At 39.6% G+C, this 23,845-nt stretch overlaps 2 protein-coding genes across 3 annotated transcripts; one reads left to right on the plus strand and one right to left on the minus strand.

Annotated features, from left to right (window-relative positions):
* The first annotated feature begins 4,452 nt into the window (after positions 1–4,452).
* Positions 4,453–7,561, plus strand: LOC122301990 (formin-like protein 14). Its single transcript, XM_043113326.1, has 13 exons — positions 4,453–4,794; positions 4,886–4,978; positions 5,055–5,145; positions 5,224–5,313; positions 5,390–5,473; positions 5,550–5,639; positions 5,719–5,811; positions 5,884–5,973; positions 6,044–6,130; positions 6,206–6,302; positions 6,386–6,913; positions 7,011–7,079; positions 7,183–7,561. Exons 4-11 carry the CDS (start codon positions 5,233–5,235, stop codon positions 6,517–6,519), a joined length of 756 nt encoding a protein of 251 aa, XP_042969260.1. The 5' UTR covers positions 4,453–4,794; positions 4,886–4,978; positions 5,055–5,145; positions 5,224–5,232; the 3' UTR covers positions 6,520–6,913; positions 7,011–7,079; positions 7,183–7,561.
* Positions 7,562–13,644: 6,083 nt separating this feature from the next.
* Positions 13,645–20,626, minus strand: LOC122299861. Of its 2 annotated transcripts, none has more exons than XR_006239789.1 (5): positions 18,133–20,626; positions 16,503–17,149; positions 16,117–16,326; positions 14,780–14,947; positions 13,645–14,631 (listed from the first exon to the last, which is right to left on the minus strand). XR_006239789.1 is itself a non-coding variant. In XM_043110327.1 (5 exons), the coding sequence occupies exons 1-5, from the start codon at positions 20,501–20,503 to the stop codon at positions 14,589–14,591; spliced, it is 3,489 nt and encodes a 1,162-aa protein (XP_042966261.1). In that variant the 5' UTR covers positions 20,504–20,623; the 3' UTR covers positions 13,645–14,588. The 2 variants fall into 2 exon arrangements, 1 of the variants encoding a protein (XP_042966261.1); XM_043110327.1 differs by having other exon boundaries at positions 14,780–14,997; positions 18,133–20,623.
* Between the last annotated feature and the right edge of the window lie 3,219 nt (positions 20,627–23,845).

A 23,845-nucleotide genomic window follows, 5' to 3' on the forward strand; every position in this document is an offset into this window, starting at 1 on the left:
GAGCCCTTGGCTGACTGGTGTAGCTATACGGTGTTAGTGTATATATCCATAGTGATGAACATTAGATAAATGTAGGAAATGTAAAGAGAGATAGACACGAAGATTTACGTGGCTCGGCATTGGACCTACGTCCACGAGGGCTTGAGAATGGGAGAATCTACTATAATAAGATTGTTTTACAGTCTTTCATGGTCTCTCATCCTCACTTTACAATAAAACTCATAGGTCTCTCTTCCATGTTCGGACTCTTATCGTTGGAACCCATGTTTGAAGGTTGAAGTAACCTTTCCTGAGAAGCTTGGCCAAAAGTCTCCTTGAAGTCGTAAGTCCCTTTTCTTTTATCTCCTATCTTTTATTGCTTTATGTCACATCACCCATTCTTTATGTCCACTCCCTCTTTTCCTCTTGACATCCTAACACCACTTTACCTTCCCTTCCTTTTCCGTCCCCTTTCCTCTTCCCTTTGTTTGTCATCTAGTGATGACCCTTTGATACCATTTTGAGCCCTGTGATATTTTGCCCCTAACAATTGTCCGCGATTCTTAAGGGAAATTTTTCTCAAAAAGAAGGCCTTGAGAAATTTCAAAAGTAAAATATGCAGTACTACTGATCTGTCCCAGTCCGTAGAGCAATAAATTTTGGGAGCTGGCCCATATTCATTCGTTCCTGGCATGCTAAGCAATATAGATTTTCGAGCTTAAGATTACGTGGGAGATGGACTCGATTGCATAATGTGCAAGTGCGAAGTTTGACTATGGCAAGAGACGGACTTGACTACGTAACATGCGAGTGCAAAGCTCGGCTATGGCGGGAGACAGACTCAACTGCATAATGTGCAAGTGTGAAGCTCGACTATGGCGGGTTAAGCAGGAGATGGGCTCAACCGCATAAAGTGTGAGCGCATAGCTCATCTTGGCAAGGTAAGCAGTAGATATGGTCGACTATGTAAAGTGTGCACGAAGGTGGTTGGACAGTCAAGTGACTTGCCCGCCTATTCGGGCATCGGGAAGGTCAAGTGGTCCTTGACCTTTCTCAAGCAGGGTGCGAGTGTGGGGCTCGACTTGAGATAAGTGGGAGGTAGGCTCAACCGCGTAAAGTGCGAGCTGTAGCTCATCTTCGCAAGATAAGCGAGAGGTATGCTTGACCACGTAAAGTGCGCACGAAGGTGGTTGGCCAGTCAAAAGACTTGCTCGCCTATTCAGACATCTAGGAGGTCGGGTGGTCCTTGACCTTTCCCCAGCAGAGTGCGAGTGCGGGGCTTGACTTAACGAGATAAGAGAGAGGTAGGCTTGACCGCATAAAGTGTGAGGGCATAGCTTGTCTTGTCGAGATAAGCGAGAGGTAGGCTCAACCGCGTAAAGTGTGCATGCAGGTAGTCGGGTAGTCAATCGACTTGACCGCCTATTTGGGCCTTTGGAAGGTCGGGCAGTCCTTGACCTTTTTGGCCTGTTGACTTCTTTAGAGAAAGTTGAGCAGCATGTTAGGGCTGATCTCGCCCTGAGTCTTCAGAGGAGGCAACATGTTAAGGTCGGGCTGATTCTAATACTTTGGCAGAGGTTAAGCGGCATGAAAAGCCGAGCTCGCCTTGTTGACCCTTATGCTTGGCGAGGGGGGCCGAGCGACATGTAAGACCAAGCTCACCTCATTGACCCTCGCGCTTGGTGAGAGGGGCCTAAGCAGCATGTACGGCCGGGATCGCCCAAATACTCTGATGGAGGTTGAGTACGCTACATAAGTCAAACAACATTATAGATAATCATTGACATTTGCTAACCTGAGCTGTTTGGCTGATGTGTGGTGAAGCTTTGAGACGTTATCCACTAGAGGAGACAATATTTCTAGAGTTTCGTTGGGTAGTCTTGGGATTGACCCACACTTTGTTAGGATAGGTGTATGGGTGCCTCAAACCACACTTTCCCCTTTGGGCCCCCCAGGGGAGTAATCAGCACTTTGCCATGATGGGATGGGGTAACGTTCTGGTAGCCTTGGGGTTGGACCCGCTCCCCTCCTTGGGGGAGGCTAGACAGTATGGGGTTGATCCCGCCTGTTGACCCTTGTGGGGAGGTAGCCTGTTCCTGCAGTTTGTGACTGGACTCACTTCCGTCGGTTATCGTCACATGGAAGGTGAGTGAGGGCCATGTTAGTGCTATGCCCACTCTTTGTCATGGCGGGGACTGGGTAATGTTTGGGGAGTCGAAGGTCCAGAGCTCCTCTCTTTTGTGGGGGAGATAGGGTTGGCACAGAGGCTAGTCCCGTCTGTTGACCTTCACGGGAAAGTAGTCTGTTCGGGTAATCTTTAACTGGACTCACTCCCGCTTGTCAACGCCCATGAGGAAGGTAAATGTCGGGCATCTGAGGACTAGACCTGTACTTGGCCGTGGGAGGGATCAAGTAGTCCTAGGCATTACACCCATCCCTTTGGTACCCTATGGGAAAGGTAATGTCGGACAGCTGAGTAGTTGGTTTGCACTTTGGCCGTGATAGGGATGGGGCAATGTTTGAGGGGCTGTACCTACTCTCTTCCGTGGGGGAGATTGAGTCCTCTTGGGGGGGGGGTGGGGTGGGGTGGACCTGCCTGTTAACCCTTGCAGGGAGGTAGTCTGTTCTGGCAGTTTGTGACTGTACCTGCTCCCATTCGTTGACATCACATAGAAGGCAAGTGAGGGTCAGGCTGGCATTGTACTCACTCTTCGTCGTGGCGGGACAGGGTAATGTTCGGGGGGCTGAAGGGCTGGACCTGCTCTCCTCTGTGGAGGAGGTTGGGTTGGTGTGGAGGCCAGTCTTGCCTGTTGACCCTTGCGAGGAGGTAGTCTGTTTGAGTAATCCTTTCCTGGACCCGCTCCCGCCTGTCGACGCCCATGAGGAAGGTAAATGTTAGGCAGTCGAGAGCTTGCCTGCACTCCACCACAGGAGGGATAAAATAGCCTTAGGCATTACACCCATCCCTTTGGTACCTCGCGGGGAGATAAGCAGTTGGTGGAGATTTTGTCGATGGAGACGATCGAATGATGCCCAAGTGGGGTTGTATAGTTGGTGTTCCGTGCCACAAGAAGCAATTATGTTAGCCAAAATAGAATTCACACAAGTTTTGAGGGAAACAAACTGAAGTATTTTAGTTGTTGTAGCCAATTTTTGCTTGAGTTATTCTACACTTAAGCGCTCTACTTCACCGACACCACAGACAGCCCATGTGGCTTTTAATTTTTTTTTTCTACAGTAATTTTATTTCCCTTTCCCGTGTCCCTATCCTGTCTACGAACAAAATCCCATTTTCATTCAAATTTCTCCCTCCCTCCAACTTCACCCCCACAGCCTGGTTCCCTCGCTCAACTCCCGTCGTGTACCCGCTGTCTTGTGAAGGGTTGCCGTCTTCTACCGTCTGCCCACTATTTTACAGAATCTGCAAGGTAACCCATTTTGGGAGTTGGGTATTTGATCTAGGTTGGGGTTTAGAATGGGGATTTATGGTATGGATTTCTCAATATGCTGGTAGTTGATAGTGTGGCTTCTAATTTATTGGGCATGCCCATCGCAAAGGATCCCAGCAAGAAATGAGGAAGAGGCTTACAGCTTCTTCCATGGAAAATATTTTCTTTTTCAAGTTATTGTCATATTTTGTAAATAAATTTATTGGGCATGTTCATTGCAAAGGATCCTAGCAAGAAATGCAGAAGAGGCTTACAATAGAATAGAAATCTGACTTGAGAAGAGCTCTGGGTTGAGCCGAGAACTGGTTCTAAGTTGAGAATCTTGCAATCTCAAGGAACTCTGAATTAACATTATATGGTATGGTCAGTTAAATGTAAATATATGTGGTTCACTAATAAAAAAGGAAGATTGTGCATTGTAGGAAGGAGGTTTGAACGGATGCCAATTGTTTGTTGATGGTTTTGTTGGTAGCATAGGAAAAACCAGCACCCTCAGCTACTGCCTTGGCTGTCACAAGATGTTTTTGGTTTAATCTGTTAAAATTAGCATGTGTTTATGTAAATATCATTTTCTTAGTGTGTCCTCGCATGGAGAACATTTTGAATTGTGTATTTGGAAGTTAATGTAATTTAATGCTTCAACAGATGAGACTTTGCTCTCCTTTTTAGATCTATTAGTCATTTTTTTTCTTGTTCACTTTATCCCAAAGATTTAATTGTATTAAAAGGGGATCACATGCTGATGATTTGTTGGATCACTTGTATAGCATTTTTCTCTTACTAGTAAATATTAATTTTTATGATATGATAGCAGAAGGTGAGAGAGAGAGTTTTTAGGGGAGAGAGTTTATGATATGATTTGTTGGATCACTTGATAGGGGAGCTCTTGCTGATAATTTTTATGGTATATTTTTTGAAAGTGATATGATAGTATTATTTGGGAGAGAGTTTTTTTTATGCATAGGGGGTTCTCCATGTGCCCCACCATGACTGTTTCTTTCTTATTTTCTTTGATGATGGATGATATTACATCATTTTCCCCGACAACACACAAGAAGCCATACATTAAATCCCTAAAACCTGCATGTCCTTTTCATTATGGATCCTTATGAAGAAGAATTTTGAAATTTTTATAGTTAAAGCTAGACTTCAAATATAGAAATGAATATTTTTCTTCAAAAGGTGATGGCTAGATCATTGTTGGTAAAATATTTGCAGAATTTGATGTTTAAAACTTGAGAGACAAGAGATGATCGTTTCCTAATTAATTTCCCCAAGGGATTGTATGTCTCATTTTCAATAGCATGATGGACAAAGAAGAAGATAAAGGCCAGCTAGGCCTTCTACACCAATTCCACCAACTCAGGTATGATACATTGGTCATTCAACAAAGGAAGGTGTCTTGATTCCAACTAGTTACTGTATTTTTTATTTATTTATTTTTTTGTATATTGTAGGGATATTATGGTCCAAGAAATGCCTACTGCCTGCCATTTATGATGCATCCAAATACATATATGAATTCATATACATACACATGGGGTAGCCAAGTACGTTGGTTTCTAAACTTTCAATTTTTTCCCTTAAGTGAATTGTTACGTATTCTAACATTGTGCTTGATTGCAGCCCCCCACCAATGCCACATTTTCCAACAACGTTCATCTACCATTCGTAAAGTAATGCGGAGGAGTCGGGCCCTGTTGAACAAACGATCCAGGTACATATCTTTCTAAACTTTCAAATAATTTTTCCTTAAGTTGTTTATTACCCATTTTAACATTGTGTTTGATTACAGCCGCCACCAATGCCATCACTTCCAACAACGTTCATCTATCCTTCGTCGAGTAATGCGGAAGAGTTGGGTCATCTTCAACAAGCGAGCCAAGTAAGAATTTTTCTAACCTTCTATTTTTCTTCCTTAAGTGCATTGTTACATATTCTAACATTGTTCCTGATTGTAGCCCCCACCAATGCCACCTTTTCCAACATCGTTCATCTATCCTCCGTCGACTAATGTGGAGGGCCGTCTTCAACAAGCGATCCAAGTAGGAATTTTTCTAACCTTGTATTTTTCTTCCTTACGTGCATTGTTACATACTCTAACATTGTTCCTAGTTGCAGCCCCCACCAATGCCACATTTTCCAACAGCGTTCATCTATCCTCCGTCAACTAATGCGGAGGAGTCAGGCCGTCTTCAACAAGAGATCCAAGTATTCCATTTTCCCAAACTTATATATTTTTTTCCCGTACGTGCATTGTTACATATTCTAACATTGTGCCTGATTGTAGCCCCCACCAATGCCACATATTCTAACAACGTTCATCTCTCCGCCATCGAGTAATGCAGCGGAGGAGTTAGGACATGTTCAACGAACGAGCCAGGTACAAAATTTTCGAACCTTTTATTTTTTTTCAAATGTTGTTACCCGTTCTAATATGAGTTTGTGATTACAGCCCCCACCAATGCCACTTGTTCCAACAACGTTCATCTGCCCTCCGTCGAGTAATGCAGATGAGTCAGGGCATGTTCAACAAATGAGCCAGGTGCAAATTTTTCTAACCTTTTATTTTTTTATATACATTTTTACCCATTCTAAATCATGCCTGATTACAGCCTCCACCAATGCCACCTATCCCAACAATGTTTTACCCTCTGTCGACTAATATGGAAGAGTCGGGTCATCTCCAACAAATGAGCGAGGTAGATTCCGTTCTAACATTTTTTCTTTTCACTTACGTGCATTGTTACCCGTTCTAACATCATACTCTATTAAAGCCCCCATCAATGTCATGCCCTCCATCGAGTACCGAAGAGGAATTGAGAAGCACTGGAAAGACAGCAAGTAATGCGGAGACTACAAGTAATGTTGGAGGTACATTACTTTTTGATGTATTTTTGTATTTTCATAGAAATCCCATATTTTTGGAGGTAATATAAATTCTGCAATGCGCTCAGGAAGAAGGTGGAGGTCGAGACGACAACTGATTTCAATTCCACAAACCAAACCATCCCATGTTCATCCGCATTCTGCATTGAGAAGCAATTTCAAGCTGTGTATACGAACGCGAAATTTAAGGAGGTCCAACTAGAGGTGTGGGGAATGATTTTATGTAACTACATACTTATAAGCAAGGAGGGTTACATTTCTACCTATGATGTTTTGGATGAAATTACCACTGATGATGACCATGTCAAGAGCGTGAAGTACACAATTTACTTTAACGAGGAGGAAGTTGATGTTAAATGCACATGTGCATTATTTGAGATAAGGGGGATTCTCTGTATGCATGCATTGAACGTTTGCTAGATGAATAAGATTCATGCATTGTTGAATAAGTACATCTTGGATCGATGGAGGAAGGACTTAAAGAGGAGATATATGGTGGTAAAAAGTAGCTATGACGACTTGCGGCAGAAAGTGGACCAACGAAAAGGAAGGTTCCACCTTTGGAGAAGGCTACAACAAAGCGAAAGAAGAAACCGGTAACAAATTTTATATAATGTTAATTATATATTGCTTTTGACTACATGCATATTTGTTTCTAACGGATGTGTATTTTTTTATTTGAAATTTATTTAGACTTGTAGGAAAATATTTGATGAAGCATCACATGATGGTGAGGTATCGGAAGCTCCAGAAACTGATCAGGTAATACATTTTCACAAAATTGATTTAGAATTTTTTAGGTTCTCACTGATTTAGAATTTTTTTTCTAATGGGTTTGTATTTCTTCATTTCCAATTTTTTTTAGGTACTTAGTGCAATCAATGATGATTTTGTTGTTCTAACACAATGTAGTACTTTCACAAACCCAACGCCATCGGAAAATGAGGAGAAGTGAGGTTGTAGCTACTAGCAAGTATTTGATGAATTTTGATTATAGTGATGTATTTTGATGTATCAGGGTCGTTGTGATGTAATTGATGTATTTTGATGGTTGTGGTGTATTTTGACATATTTTGGGAGTTGTGATGTATTTGATGTATTTTGGAGATATTGATGTATTTTGACATATTTTGGAAGTTGTGAAGTATTTGATGTATTTTGGGGGTATTGATGTTCTTGAATGAATTTTGTACGACGTTGATATACGTCGCCTTTTATTTTGGATATTTATGCTTTCTAAGATGAGGGAGAAATTTCTGTATTGATACTAGTGGTATTTGTTTGAATTGAAAATGTGTTTATATTTATGGGTGTAGCTACTCATATATGATTTTCTCACTTGTCATATCAGGTTGTAATTTATTTGGTTATTTGGTTCAATTTAGGTGAATTGTAGTAAGGTTCTAAATCAAGTGAATATCGAGCCATGTTCAACATTTAGGAACCATCCATTTTACATACCAAAAGTTTACAACTAACTTCTTCAAAATACATTGGGTCATGTTCAAAATACATTGGGTCATGTTAAATCCCAACTATCTATTTACTACTAACTTCGACCAAAATAAATTTATGGTCCAAGCCAATCAAAGATTATTACAATCGGTAACACCCAATACATACACAAAAATATGCATGCACATCTATTCTCTACGACCTGCTTCCCAATTTTCTCCTCTTGCTTGTAAAGAACATTCTCTCTCTCACCTAGTTTATCTTCATTTTTCTGAACTTCATACTCGCGCAACAATACATCATCCTCCCTTTTTTGAACTGCATTCTCTCTTGAGTGAATTTTCTCCTCTACCAGTTGAAGTATATCTGCCCATATAAAGAATTGGCACTTTGCTTCTCCCTACAGTACAAAAGGTATATTTGACAAATGTAAAATATGACACGTTAAAAAGCAATAAAAAAATATGACAAAATATTCGATGTCTTACTGTGTTGTACTTCTGACATGAGTAAAATTTTCTTCTAGGATTTTTGTTAGTTCGGGAGGTCTTTAATGGGGCTTTCAAGCCACACTAATAGGTTGGTGATTCTAAAAAATCATCAACTACACATGATGATGAGCTCGATGCCATAGGTTATCTATCTCAAACAGTGCAGAAAAATGTTAAACCAGTTCATGAAAGTAAGTAGAATGACCATAATGTGATGTTCAACAAGTTGTTTAAATGTGATGTTAAATGAAACTCCGACCAAACATATTAATAACTACCAAAAGTATATTGTCGTATTGTGTTTACTACCAACACAACATGCACATTTATAAGCTTCAGTCTCGGGGTTGTGGGCATGAGATTATATTTAATCATATATGGGGCTAGATGAATTTGTGGAATTATTTGGTGGGTGATTCTTTCATTTTCTTGGCAACCACTCTCTCCCTTCCTAAAAGTAGACAAATGGTAATTCAGTCTCAGGGTCCCCTAGTTAGCTAGCTCTTGTTGTTAATACTATTTTTAATCAAGCATAATATATAGTGATCAAATAGTACTAGATGATCAAATGTTTCTATCTTCTTCGAGACAAATCAATAGACGGTACTACTTTTTAAACACCCTATTTTGATTTAGTGAATTAAGGTACTGATCATCAGGGAAATTAGCTTTTAATTCATTTCATTCATGTTAATAATGATATTGGTCAAAATTATATATATACACGATCGAAACGAAGAAAATGATCAAACTTTAATGTATATATATATATATATATATATATTTAACATCGAGTTTTGCTATTCATAAGCTGACGTATTTATAACTAAATACTTGATCACAACTTATAGTGAGACCCAATCTAACTTAAAAAAAAAAAAAAAATCAAAACAGCAATCATATTTTGATTAGCATAGTCATATATATATGGAGGAGTAGTGGAGTGTGACCGATCCTAAACCTAATCCAAAAGTTGGGGAATTAGCTCGAAGCCACTTTGTGGAAAAAAGCTTCAACAAATTATAAGGAATATTTAAGCCCTACAAGTCACTTAATTCAGATCGCATTGATTTCAAAGTTTTCAACCCCAAAACTTCCATCTTACCATTAGTTGTTCCCTCTTTTCTTTTACCTTAATTATGATCATTAGGTAATGGCACCAATCCTATCAACTCCATCATCCCCTTCGTCCATACATGTACAATTCAATCCAACATTACCACATAATTCATTGAATTCAAACTTTCCTTAACTTCTCACATTCCATTTCATAACACAACCGAAACCAAGTATAAATATACAAATACATTACGGTCACCACACACTCTCCATAGTGTCTCTTTGTTTTTTCATTACTGTTTAAACTCAGTTACTACTCTTATTAAGCCGGATTTCATCTCTACTACAAGCAAGTGTAGCAACAATCAAAGGAGAAAAACGAAGGAGATTTTCAAGAGCAAAACCAGAACCTCAGAAACCACAACATTACTAATCAAAGTGAAAAAAATACGTTTTATTTAATATCAAAACTCCATATCTCCGAGCAAAACCACAACTTTCAACACCAAAATCAGGGGTAAAATCCAACTTTCAAGAGTAAAACCACAACCTCAGAAACCATATCTATCTCCGAGCATCAATAATCGAAAAAAAAAAAAAACCATTTCTTATTTCAAATTCAAGATGTCCCTAGTCCGACGAGAATGAAAATACGTAACAAACCCATAGTGAGAAAGTAGAAGCAAGAAAATGAATGCATAGTCATCAAGAAAGTATGAACAAATCAAACAAAATCCAGAGTGAGAAAGGGATTACCTTACCGTCGTGGAGTGGAAGATGCATACCAACGGGAACAAAGACGAAGGTCAGGCTCGAAATGGAGTCGGGGGTTTTTGGGTTTTCTGTGGTTCAGAGAAATAGGTTGAGAAAGACCAACTCCATTTTGAGTGGGGGGTTTTCTGAGATCCAGAGAAAGATGAAGGCACTTGTGACAATGATTTGGAGACGAAGGGGTTTTCATCGATTCGGAAGTGAGAGGAGCCCTCTATGGGTTTTCTCAGGAACTCGAATCGTGTTTGGGGGCAGTAGAGGAGCAGAATGAGTTTTCATTTCTCTCAGGAAGGAATTGAAATCGTGTTGGGAGGAGGGGGATGGGTATTGAGCCGTGTAAGTGAGAAACCGTGAAATGGTGGTCAGACCGGGTTCGACATGTCACGGTGTGTGGTGCATGCGGAAGGACCGGCTTTAGCCCAGACTTCTCTTTTTGCTTAACCGAATATTGCTCGTTACTAATTGTCATTTCTTCACTTCCTTATCCTTCATTGCTTTTCTTTTATCTCCTTGTTTTTCCTTCTATTTTTAAAATTTTTTATTTTAGTGTCCTTTGAGATGCGCTCCTGCCCATGGTTTGAGTATTGCGGCTGGTATTTCGTATCGGTTGCTTGCTAGCACCTAGTCGAGAATGAGCCTATCTGATGTCACATGATGGTCGGGGTACGTGCATGTGGTAGGCAAGCAAGTGGGGAACTTGGCCATGAGCTGTGGCTTATAGGTGTCTCACTCGAGGTTAGGCAATTGGCTGAGGGAGAGGCTCCTGCCACTTGGCGGCTAGGCAGCCTAGCTTTCAAATGGCCGTGAAGGAGTTGGCCAAGAGCATGGCCGATGGGAAGGATGGCTTGGATGAGGAGGAGATTCTGCGAGCGGGGGGTTCGTCCAACCAATCAATTTGAGAGGCCAACGTTTAAGAGAGCCATGGCGAGAAGTCTGTGACTGAGGGGCCTCTCCATGGGCGAGGAGTACCCATCGACGACAAAGATTGTCGGGGGTCATGGTGGTAGTGGTTGCGCTGCCCACGAGCCTATGGTGGCCCTATTTATGCTGCCCGTGAGCTCTTAAGGATGGTCAAGCTTGTGCTGCTCGCGAGCTCTTCACGGTGGTTAGGCTTGTGTTGTCCACGAGCTTTTCCTGCATAACATGCGCAAGCTGTACCTTCAAGCGTGGCCGTGGGATAGCTTGCTCCTGCCGTGGTGGTTGGAGACCTCACAAGCAAAGACAGACAACGCCGGCTGCCATACCACGATGGGACCGAGCTGAGGGGTGCTTACGCCATGTGCATGGTTGGTGTTGGGAGAATCTTTGTTGGAGGTAGGTGGTTGGGGACCACTCTTGCAACATCAGACGATGCCAGCGGTTAGCATGGTTGCATCCAGTGAGTCCACGTCACTCGCGGCATGCTCTTGCATGCATGCCGCGTGTGCTATTCTTTGTCGTGGGCCACCCTCAGCCCACAGAGCACTTTTGCATAGACAAAACACGCGGGCGGACCAAGGTGTGGCTGTCGGCGTCCTCGCTGGGAGTCATGCCCATTGGGCGATTGTCGTTGGGTGCATGTTGCCATGCAACGTGGTACACGGCCCTGGGTGCGGCCCTATGAGCAGGGGCCACTGCATGCCAGACAGAAATCTCCTACGACCCATGAGGTGGCTGCCGACAGGTTTACTTGGCTACCTCGAGCTCTCGTCATGGTGTGGGGACGTGCCCACAATGTGCATGCCATGCACAGTCGAGATGTAATGCCCATGCAGGCAATGTGCACTTAAGTGCACAGTGTTTGCTTGCTATGCATGTGCATGCGCCCACTGCATATTTGTGAACAGTATTTCTACATACTTAAAAGCACCTAGAATAGTGGGTGCTATTTTTAAGCTCAAGTGGCCGAGGAGTTTGGGTTACACATTGTGCATACAGAGTGAATATGCTTAGCTGATTGGGCGAGGAAAGGCTCAAGCGATCCTTTTCCAGCAGTAGAGCTTTTCATAGAAATAAAAGTGAGAAGGTTGAGAATACTTATCTGGAGAGCTTCATCTGTTCTTTCAGAGATTATTGAGAGTGCCAAGAAATCGTCATTCTTCTGCTTCCGGCGTAAAAAGTAACTCGAATCCCATAGACGGTGCCACTGTTAACGCTAAAAAATGGCGCAACAGACCGGAATAGGAGAATGATCCATTCTTAGCCCCGCTAAGGTTGTGCTAGGCCTGGATCAGTGATGTGTGGGCCCCCGGCTGATTTGGTGCAGCTGTACGGTGTCAGTGCGTATATCTATGGCGATGAATGGTAGATAAATGTAGGAAAATTAAAGAGAGATAAACATGCAGATTTACGTGGTTAGGCACTGGGCCTATGTCCATGGGGGATTGGGAAGGGGAATCCACTATAATAAGTTTGTTTTATAGTCTCTCATGGTCTCTTATTCTCACTGTACATTAGAGCTCGTAGGTTTCGCTTTCATGTCCAGACTTTAGGAACCCTTGTCTGAAGGTTGAAGAAGCCTTTCATGAGAAGCCTCCCTGGAGAAGCTTGGCCAAAAAGTCCCCCCCGAAGTTGTAAGTCTCTTCCCTTTTATCTCGTCTTTTCTTGCTTTATGTCACATCACCCATTTTTTATGTTTCTTCCCATTTTTTCCTCCTGACACCTTACCGTCCCTTCATTCTCTGTCCCCTTTCCTCTTCCCTTATTTTGTCCTTTAGTGATGATCTTTTGATGGACTGAGTCTTGAGAACTATTTTGAGCCTTGTGATATTTTACTCCATAATAATTAGTTTGAAAATATTTATAATTTGAGTGATCTTTGGAAAGGAAATAAAATGGGACGAGAATTATTTCCAAACATCCCAACTCCACATATCAGCTTGGGGACACAGAACAGAAGAAGTTGTTCTCACATTTGTTGGCTTCTTTAGTCAAATCTTTGTACTTTTGGGGAGGTGGATCCACCTCTAATTAATCTTGATACCTCGGTTGACCATCATCTTGTTCTTAAAAACATTCTTGAACAATGTTCTCAAAATTTATTTTTTCCGGGCTTTAACACGTTTATAAGATGTAACAATGAGTTAACAAAAAATAAGATCTTAGAATAAGGTTTAATCCATTTGAAAATAAAAATAAAGATTTTTTTTTTTTATCGGTAAAATAAAAATAAGGAACATCTTATATATATATATATATATATATTTAAAATAAAAATAAAGATTTAAGAAAAGAGGGAGCGAAGAAGAGTTTCACGCAAGTTGAAAAACCCAGTAAAGAAGATTTGATTTTCTCCATACGAGTTGAGTGGATCTTTGGTTGTATTAAAGCCTTGCATACCATTTGTTATGGTTTCTAAAATTCATGACTCAGTATGCTATGACCGTAACAATGAATACCATGGAACATACACAGAGAGAGAGAGAGAGAGAGAGAGAGAGAGAGAGAGAGAGAGAGAGAGAGAGAGAGAGAGAGAGAGAGAGAGATGATTAACAGGCAATAATTGGTCAGCTGGTGCATGGGGATCTTAGACATCTATTTGCTTAGAGTACGAGACAGCAGAAGCAGATAAGTATATGAAGTAATTGGACTTACAATAGGATAAACTGTCAGGGAACTGAAAAACAATGTTCTTTTTCTTCTACTTCTTTGGCTAATCTAACCTAGAATAGCAGACTTACAGAGAGATCCACATATACCATCTGACTAACATTAAGAAGCAATAATGTGATACAATTTCAGAAAAAACTATAAATAATGCCATTTTCACTTTATGTCATCCCCAATCATGTGTCAACCACTTAAAATATGCCACATCGAGCATATTTACAGATGACAAAATCTAAGATGAAAGAACTATATTTCTCCAAAACTTAAAGACATTTTCAAACTTCATGCCTAGCCCTTTCATCCGCATTGGATCCATGAATGGAGCCCGGACAGCAGGATGACGCAGAGCAGTTGTCAAATCACCCCCGGGACAATTTACCATGTCTTGCACAACCACAGGCTACAGCTCAGTCTGTCTTTGGATGGAATTAGCACAAAATGCAAATGGAATGGGCAGTTACAGTTCTTCCTGAATAAGAAAAACAAAATCTTCCAAAAGTATATGCAGCTTGACATCGAGATTTTGCCACCATTAAAATGCATGCAAAAGTTGCAACAATCCCTGTTCGCAGGCTTGGAACAGATTGACTGGGGAACTTAGCAGTGGGAAATGCTGGGTTTAAACATCATAGATCTGGCTAAGGTTATGGCTATGGCATTTGTCTGGCACTTGTCAAATGAAAAGCACGACAATGAAAGGTACAATATTGTTTAGAAAAGCCAAAATTATCGTCAATCTCTTGCATAGCTGTTTTATTCCCCTTTTTGCTTTGTCTGGCTTAAATGGTACTTTTTCATAAAATCTGAGTGTAGGTGAGGTTGTCCACTCAAGGCTCACTGAATTTGTGCATATATTACCAGCTAAAGAAATTAACCTTTTGCTGCCCGGGGGAGGCAGGCACCATCCTTATTTCTTGCCAGGCTTCTTCAGCATCCGCTTCAGGTTCTTTCTGAAAAAAAAAATAGAGACAAAACGTTACAGGTTTTTACCACAAAAATGAAAAGAATTGCTCAGATCTAGAGCAGATTTCAGAGTTTTATGGATTACCATCTCTATGCTGAATTTAAGAACTAGCTTTCCCAGAGTTCCATACTTACCTCTTTGTGGGTTTGCCAGCAGCACCAAACACGCCCTTCATCAAGGAGCTTATATCCACAGAGCGTTCCTTTGTGATATTATCATGGTAAAGTTTGCTTCCAATCTCAGTAATTTGTTCCTCCACTTCTTCTAGTGTTTGGTCCACATCGAGCTGAAGTTCTCCTTTCCTGATGACAGTTACATTAAAGCCATTTCCTTTGGCTTCCCGAAAAGCATCCTAGAGAGTTGAGGAGTGTTAACGAGAGCAAGAAAGAGGGTTCTCACCTCAAAAGAGTTAAGAAACTAGGAACCCAAAATTGAAAAATATTTGTTACACTCTACAAAGGAAGAAAAGGGAACTGTAACCTAGAAGTCAACACTAATGCTCAAAAGCCAAAGAGCATTGTAGAAAGGACTAAGGGCATGTTTGGATGCTTAAAGTATCTCAGAATTTTGTGAATCGTAGTGAAATGGTTTGAGCAAAGATATTTTATTGGGTTTTGAGAAAAGAGAGAAAAAGTTAAATAAATATTTTTTAAAATAAGTATTGTATTGGAGTTTGTGAAAATGATTATAGAAAAGTTAAAAAGTTATTTGAATATAATATTTGAACATTATTTTTGTTTTGAAGTTTGTAAGAGTTGAATTGATATTTGTGTTTGAGTAATGGTTAGGTAATGATTAGATGATAAGTCTAAAATTTGAAATAGATAAGTATATTGTATTTGAGTTATGTTTAAGAATGAAGTTATGAGACATTTTGGGAATTGTTGGTGTTATGCCCTAAGCTTAGAATATGCTACTTTTACAAGCTAAGAGAAAAGCAGAAACCAAGCATCACATGGTCCACGTCAAAGAAGCCTATAGGGGATGTTTAGTAATATTTTTCATCTCATCTCATCTCATCTCATCTCATCCTATCTCATTTCCTTCCCAAGTATTACTCAAACACAAACATTTTCAAACTAATCATAACAACTTTCCTAAGCTTTCAAACAAAATACAAAAAACAATTCAACTTTTTCAAATCCCAAAACAAATATAATATTACAAAAATTATATTCTAACAATATTTTAATTAAACTTTTTTTCTCTCATTTTCTAAAACTCCATAAAACATCATAGCTCAAACCATTTTACTACTATTCACAAACCATTTCACTACCATTCACAGATTTCTCATCTCATCTCATTCCCCAAACATCCCCTAAGACAATGATGACGTACCACAAGCATAAATGAAAAATGTGAGCATGGTCCTCTCAGCTGGACCAGCTGGTTCTCTAATAAAATGCAAGGCCATCACCAACAAAGACAATCACATGATTTGAAGAAAAGTTTCGTATTAACTCCTTACTTTAGGACGCTGTGGAACAACAAAGGCATGGCCATTTCCAAGCATGTCCATATGAGCCTGAATGATACAGCAGAGATTTTTGCAGTCACCAGCATCCTCAAAGGCAATCACATGATATGGCTTTGGTTCCAATTCAAGATCGGTGGCCATCTCCAACGAATAGAATCCAACCCTCTGTTCCCCATTATGAACTGTGTACAATTCAATGCACTGCAAAAAAGGAAAATATTCCGTAACTATCTGGAAAAATTACGAGTACGATAGCAGAGTATAAGAAGGATAATTAAGTAAAAAAATTTAGGAATATGGGTACTGAGACTTTCATTGGTGGACACGAGCAGATTCAGGTAAAAGAAGCGGATAAGATGAAATGTCTACATACTTACCAACACATGTGGGAGATCCAACCACCACAGGTAATCTTCTTCATTCTCATCTGCATACTCACGGTATTTGCTCACCACAGCTTGGGGTCCAAACAATTCCATCTCTCTTTTGAGTTTGTTGAGCTTCTTTTCCATGAATTTTTTGTTCTTCTCAGGTATGTTGGTCATCATATCAGCTACTTCTTCTATTTCTTTTTCAGTGATCCACCGATCCAAATCCTTCCCCATATCCTTCATAATTGACTTAACTTCTGGGTCTGTCTCTGCATTATAAGACTCCAAAAACCCACGGGACCACTTCTTTGTATGTTGCCAATATTCCTTCCCTGATTTTGTTCCAGCTTTAACAGAACCATCGCTGCCTTCAATTATGGTCTTCGAAAATTTTGAAACCCCATCATGAGTTTTTTTGTGTGAATCAAGGGTTGGCAAAGAAGCAACAACATTCTCAGGGGTGGGTGATTCTATTGATAAGGGAATGGAGTCGTCGTGGTCCTTCTTCAGGGGGTATGAACCAGAGGTGTTTCCAGACAAAAATGCCTTCCGCTGTTCTAGGAAGTTATTGAGAAACTCAGGATTCTTTTCTACTACAGGGACTTTCCAGCGTGGTATGATTTTTTCGGGAGGATCATACAAACTGATACCATCTATAGAAAGAGAAAAAGACTATACCATCAGTGCTTGAAAAAACTTCAAATGCTAGGTTGAATATATGAACTTGAACCTAGCCAGTATTTGCTGACTGAATATCTAGAACCATTTACCAATCTACTAGATTTATTCACAAGAAATCTATTTCCTTTATGGGTTAGGAGATTTGGTGAGTGTTGTTAAAAGTGCGAGGTGCACTAAGCACAAAAGCCACCTAGAGACTAGGAGCAAAGTGGAAGGCTGTGCCTGAGCGAGGTAAAGTGCATGTTTTTCTAAAAATGATAAAATACAATAAAAAAAAAAAAAAGGTTTTAAAAGGACATTATAATAATATATTGTAGCTTATTAACTCTTTTATTAGATATCATGCAACATGACAACTATGTGATCAGCTAATTATATAAAATTCAAACATTAAAATTTATATACTTCTCTTGTGGCTTACAAAATATACTCAACCATGACATTTGATATCCATGACCAGAATAAAGTAATAGTTGAATAAAAATCCAAACTATATCTGAAAGGCAATGCCCAAAAAAATACAAAAAAATGTTGGAGTATTCTAAAAAATACTCCAATTCAATACAATCCTAGAGTATATAATCATCCGGTATATTTTATTGACCCATGTGTTATATATTTATTAGTTTTGGTTCCTAGCTATACAGTCATGTGCTTAAGGACAAAGAAGCATTCTTCTCATTAAATTGTAATAAATCACACTGTTTGTGCTTCAAGCTCACCACTAAAAGTGTGCTTTTTGAAATGCGCTACTAAAAGCAAAGCCTTTGGGGCTATGCGCTTTGCACTTACGTGCGCTTTTGACAACATTGATTTGGTGAATGTCAATGTCCTGTTGGTGCTACACAGATTAGTTATATTAGAAACTAACAAAAAACTACCGCTACCCTTAAAGGAACAAAAGGTGAAAAAAAAAAAAAAAAAACAGAAAAAAGACTTGAGAACAGGTGACTACCTGCTCCATAATCAAGATTTTCAATGTTTGAATGTAGCCATTCATGCAGTTTTGAAAGCTTTTCATTCTCTTTCTCAACTTTATTTTCAAGACCCCTAAAGAATGCATGTTTATCTTCAGCATCCATCAAATAAAATGGGTCCCGCCCCGCCAACTCATTTTCACGGACTTGAAAGACAATTTCTCTTAGGCTATCATCTTTCATCCACTCAAGTTCACTATCATCCTCGTTAAGACCAAGTTGTGAAATTTTGAGATTTTCTAATGATTCGTCAACTTTTTCTCTAGCAACGAGGTAATTATCTTTAAAGCCAACTCCAATCTTCTTAACTATGGGCTCAACTTCATGAAAATTTGTTTGTATCCAGTTTTCCATCTTTGCAGATGATCCGGTCTCTGCATTGACGCCATTAACTTCATGATTCAAGGAAGTTTGGGGTTTCTGAATATCTCCCACTCCAAATCCTGACTCAGAATCGTCATAATCATCGTTACTGGTTGGGAGAGATTCCTTTGGAGAAACTTCACTAGCATTTGTGGAAGGAATATAATCTGATGTTTGACCTGAAATGGCGGCCACTTCATCATTCGCATCAAATTTTTGGCTTGTATTGCTACCAAATTCTTCATCAATAGGAATCCTCAAAACATCTGCACTTTTTTGCACAGTTTTGACTTGGGATTCTACACTAGGCTCTCGGTTGTCTAGTTTTTCAGAAAGATAGTCTCTAGCTTCTTTCACTGACAATATGACTCTTGGTTTTGTTTTGATAGATCTATATTTAAATGACTCACCATCAGGAGTATCAGAGGATTGGATAAGCTCTCTTGTGTCTTTTAACTTCAAAGAACTATTGGTATCTTGAATATCATGCATAATGCTTTGCTTATCATCTGAAACCTTTTCGCTTGGAGTAGTAAAAGTTTTCATATCTGTATCCTCTACAGAAGTGAGCTTACTGAAAAATTCAGCATCATCAAATTTTGGTTCCTCCAAAGTTGCATTCCTTATAGTTCCATAAATGCCATGACTCTGCCCTAAATCTCCATTTGGAAGGTTACTTAAAGAACTGGCAGCCTCTTCACTATGCACATCGACTAGTTCTATCTCACTGGATGGTTCTTTATTCACAACCTGCTTTACTCTCCCATCTCTATTGGATTGAGAAAGCTCTGGTCCCTCAATTTCTCCAGCATTCCCGGTCATTTGTCTGATCTCCTGAACTTTATTATCCAAGTCCATAGAATTGGCTGCCAGATTACCAAAGGAATCACGTGATGACGATGTATCAGTACATGCCTTGGCTTTTGTAATACTATTCATAAGTTTTTCCTTATCTAGCTTGGGCTTCTCAATGAGCAGAGTGGTCGGTTCTGAAGTTTCTTGAACAATCTCGACGCCAATGATATCTTTCTTTTTTCCTAACTCAATCTTTCCCCTCGTCATTTCCTTCCCCTTTTCTGTAGAATAAACTTCCTTTCCTCCAAAAGAAAATACCTTCTTCACTGCCCACAACACAACAAATCCAAACAACACAGTGGTCCCAACTCTCGAGAGCTTAGGGAGCAGCTCAGGCCGAAGAGTAAACCCTGGAGCTGCCTTAACAAAACCAGATTCCACACCTTGAACAATGAACTTTGCCACCGAACTATTCCTCGGAATCACACACTTTCCACTCTCCATCTCTCTAGCTAAATTCTCAGCACGCAGAATTTTCAAGTTCGCTTCCGTTGACTCTTCCAATTCGAGTCGATTAACTCTACTTCTTCTCAATATTTCATCATCGTCAACCGAAACCCACTTGACATTCCCTTCCAAATCTTCAAAAACCGTAAAAATAGGACCCGACCCAGTACCCCAATCCTCGATATCTCTCTTATACTGGCCAACCCAATTCTTTAATTTGTTCGACAATACAGATTCACCCAAACGTTTTGATTTGATTTCTTCCCGTCCACCATATTCGACTCTATGAAAAACACCACCATGATTAAATTCACTCTCTTCCGCACCAACACTATTCGAATTATCTGATAAGCTACAATTGTCATCGAAACTAAGATTAGCATTTTGAAAATCAGAGCTGGGATTGTGGAGCACCTGTTGATTCTCAACAAGCTTCTTCCTTAGCGAGTTCCGGCGACTCGCGGGTCGACCAAAATGTGCAAGAATCCGAATCCGTAAACTCCGGTTGTTTCGTGATGGTAAAAATATTCTAAATGAGGGGTTGCTGAAGAATTTGGAACTGGGTATGTTGTACCTAAATGAGGGCCTCTTGCTCCAAGTGTTGGTGGGAAATTTGTGAGAGAAACTTGAAGTCCCAAAGAGAACAAGAGGGGTAATTGGGTTCGGAAGGGTACGAACCTCCATGGATAAAGACAGGTTACAGAGTCGGGGAGTGAATCATTAACAAGAGCAGAGGAAGGATGTGTCTTCGGATTTTGAAGAGGTTTTGCAGACAGCGTTCTGTTTAAACAGAGCGAGTACTAGGAGCCGATGATAAAATCGAGAAACGACGTCGTCGATTTGCTCGTAATTTGCCATCCCAATTGTATACGTTCAATCTCCGATTAAAAAAAAGGAAAAACAAACCAGTGATATTTTTTTTTGAAATGGTGAATTCATTCATTAAGTCGAAATTATAAATGTGACTTATCAATACAGGAAAAATCAGACTATAAGCCAATCTACACATATGCTCTGGAGTATCCTCGCACACAAAATAACAAACATTGTCTTAATTTCTATAACTCTCCAAAGAGAGAGAGCGCACTCTGAATAAACAGAATGACAAGGCCCTTTCATCCCCCTAAATAGGCAGAATATGGGACAATACTGCTATTGACACTAAGTCCAAAAGCCTATTACTACCAATTACTAATAAAACTACATAATACTACACTAAAAAATAATAACAAAACAACCGAAACATAAACACAAGCACCGGCATAAGCTCGATGGCATACCCTCTGCAGGCATCGGCATCACGAGCTCAGGAACGGCACGAGTACCCAGTTCACATACAGACCACAAAACCTCCACCAGAGGTCGGCCGTACGTCCACCGGCCATAACAACGTCTGCCACTCTCGATTAGCACTAGCCCCAGATTGTGACCGATCAAAACACTCCTCACCCCGCTCGGTTAAAATAAAGATCAAGAATAGCACCAATATCAACAGAACGGAGGGACGGAATACAAAAACAAAGGCTGTGGTGCAAGTGTAGTTGGAGGAGAGTCGACGGTCGGTCTATGCTTTCCTGGAGTCTGAGATCCCAGAAAAACCAAGTTTTGAATCGGTCGGTGGCGGGTGGCGGCCACGTTCTGGAGCGGTCCAAGACTTTGTCCCGCGAGTGAGGGCTACGCACCACTTCGTTTGGCGCCGCGTTTGGTAGACTTGAAGATCGGCAGCTGGCCAACATCTTGGCAGGGCGTGTGTTGGCGGACGTCGGTTAGAAAGACCCAGTCGGCACTTCTCCCTTATTTACCTGAAAACATAACTACAAACAAAAAAAAAAAAAAATGAAAAGAAACACAAAATGCAAAAAAAAAATAAATGAGAAGGGGAGGGGGAAGGGAAGAGAAGGGAAGAGGGGAGGGGAGCCAAAGCTCCCACCCCCCGTCAAGGCTCTGTGGATTTAGGGTTAGGGTTTGTGTTGCCTAGATGACTAATACAAAAGGGTGGATAAATTGGGTTGTATTTAAAAATTAACAATTATAAATCAAATATAAAATATAAAATATAAACAAAATACGAAACAACAATAAATATAAAGAGTAAGGGTAAGAGAGAAGCAAACTCAGTATGTTAACGAGGTTCGGCTCCACTGCCTATGTCCTCACCTTAAGCTACCAATTGAGGATCCCCAAATTCATAATTCAACTTCTTTCAGGTGGAGATAGAAACCTATTAAACTTTTGAACGACACCGCTACAAAGGATCCGTGTAGAACATCCTCTACACTTGCAATCACCTTACACGTGGTGATTTAATGATTCCCTGTGTAGAACACTTTCTACACGCACAAGGGTTATACACACCCTTTTACTGATACAAGAGTTGATAGTGGGTAGGTTATCAGAAAACACTCCTCAATGAGTGAAATAAGAACAATATGACGCAAACTATATCTCTCTCAAAATGAACAAGGATTAAGGCTCAATGTTTAGAGAATAGATAATAAAAACTTTGAATGAATGTTGTATGCTCTTGGTGTTTTGTGAATGTGAAGCTCTTAAATGATATATTTATAGGCATATGAGACTTCATATTTAAATTTAAAAAGATTCACATGTCAAAGACAACATCATTCACTTTTCAAAATTTTCAAACCTAATATTTTTACTTTTTGCATATGACAAAAGGAGCATACTTTACTTTTCAAAATTTTCAAACAAAATCATCTACCTTTTGCATAAGTTAAAAAAAGCATAAATCACTTTTGAAAATATTCAAATAAAGCATGCACATGTGAAAGATGATAATCAATCATCTTTAATATTTTCAAAATTTTCAAACAAAAACATCTATTTTTTGCATTAGTCAAGAAAAGAATCAATCACTTTTGAAAATATTCAAACAAAGCATGCACATGTGAAATATGACAATCAATCATTTTTAATATTTTCAAAGTTCAAATCTTTAATCATGTCATGCACATGTGAAAGATGACAATCAATCATCTTTCAAAATTTTCAAAATATTCATACACATGTGGAAAATGTATTTTAATGCTTTATGATAAAATATTAATTTTGAACCTTAATCTTAAATTTTGAATTTTTAAGAGATTTACAACATTACTTTATGACTTTAATGTGAACTTGTTCCCTTCTTGTTCATGCTTAGTTTTTTTATGTACTTGACTCCATTGTGTAGACGACTTGAGCTTGAAACTCCTTTATTATTTGAATTCATTTGTTATCATCAAAATTCATATGTAAATATATAATTACACAAAACTTAAAACTTTAGATTCAACAGTTTGTTTAGAGAGAAGGGAGAGAGTCTAGAGAGAGGCCGTAAGAGAGAATCTATTCTAAAGTTCACAAACAAGTGATATTGATCTTTGTAAATGTTTTTTTTTTCTCTTCTTCTGTTTTTTTTTGGAAGAAAAACTACATTCTCATTCATAACTAATGCATTATACTGTTTTTTCATAATCAATACAATGCATGATTGCTTCTGGACCATCTTCCATCCAAACTAACTCATGTTGGGAAGTTAATGCCAACTTTGCCAACATATCATATGTGCCGCTTTTCTCTTCTATTTTAACATGTTGAATTCTCATCATACCACTATTATTAAATAAGTTCCTTATGTCTGCTATAATCTGCCCATTACATGAATAGTCTTCATCTTTACTCTGAACAGCCTTAACGACAGCCAAGGCATCACCTTCAAATATAGTATTTGAAACTCCTATCTCAATGCAAAATTAAGCAGCTCACTCTAAAACAACAATCTCAGCCTGTAAAGGATCCTTTACAAAGTTTTTTGGCATGCACACCGAACTAATCAACTCCCATTTCCAATTCCTAACCACAATACCTCCTCCTATCTTCAAATTTAACCCACCAATGGAAGCATCCCAGTTCACTTTATACTAGTTCATCTCAGGCTTCATCCATCTAACCGTACTTGTTATGACCCTTGATTCACCGAATAAGCTTTGTGACTTCCAAGACACCTGTGCCAACTGAAAATCT

The sequence above is a fragment of the Carya illinoinensis genome, chromosome 2 (genome assembly GCF_018687715.1).
Source record: "Carya illinoinensis cultivar Pawnee chromosome 2, C.illinoinensisPawnee_v1, whole genome shotgun sequence".
NCBI classification, from domain to species: domain Eukaryota; kingdom Viridiplantae; phylum Streptophyta; class Magnoliopsida; order Fagales; family Juglandaceae; genus Carya; species Carya illinoinensis.

Coding starts and splice junctions, on each gene's coding strand:
- LOC122301990 (XM_043113326.1), top strand. CDS start 5,233: ATGCCATCACTTCCAACAACGTTCATCTATCCTTCGTCGAGTAATGCG. Junction 6,131..6,205: donor ATCTCCAACAAATGAGCGAG/GTAGATTCCGTT, acceptor ACTCTATTAAAG/CCCCCATCAATGTCATGCCC. Junction 6,303..6,385: donor GACTACAAGTAATGTTGGAG/GTACATTACTTT, acceptor CAATGCGCTCAG/GAAGAAGGTGGAGGTCGAGA.
- LOC122299861 (XM_043110327.1), bottom strand. CDS start 20,503: ATGGAGGTTCGTACCCTTCCGAACCCAATTACCCCTCTTGTTCTCTTT. Junction 17,150..18,132: donor AAATCTTGATTATGGAGCAG/GTAGTCACCTGT, acceptor CTCTTTCTATAG/ATGGTATCAGTTTGTATGAT. Junction 16,327..16,502: donor TGGATCTCCCACATGTGTTG/GTAAGTATGTAG, acceptor CCTTTTTTGCAG/TGCATTGAATTGTACACAGT.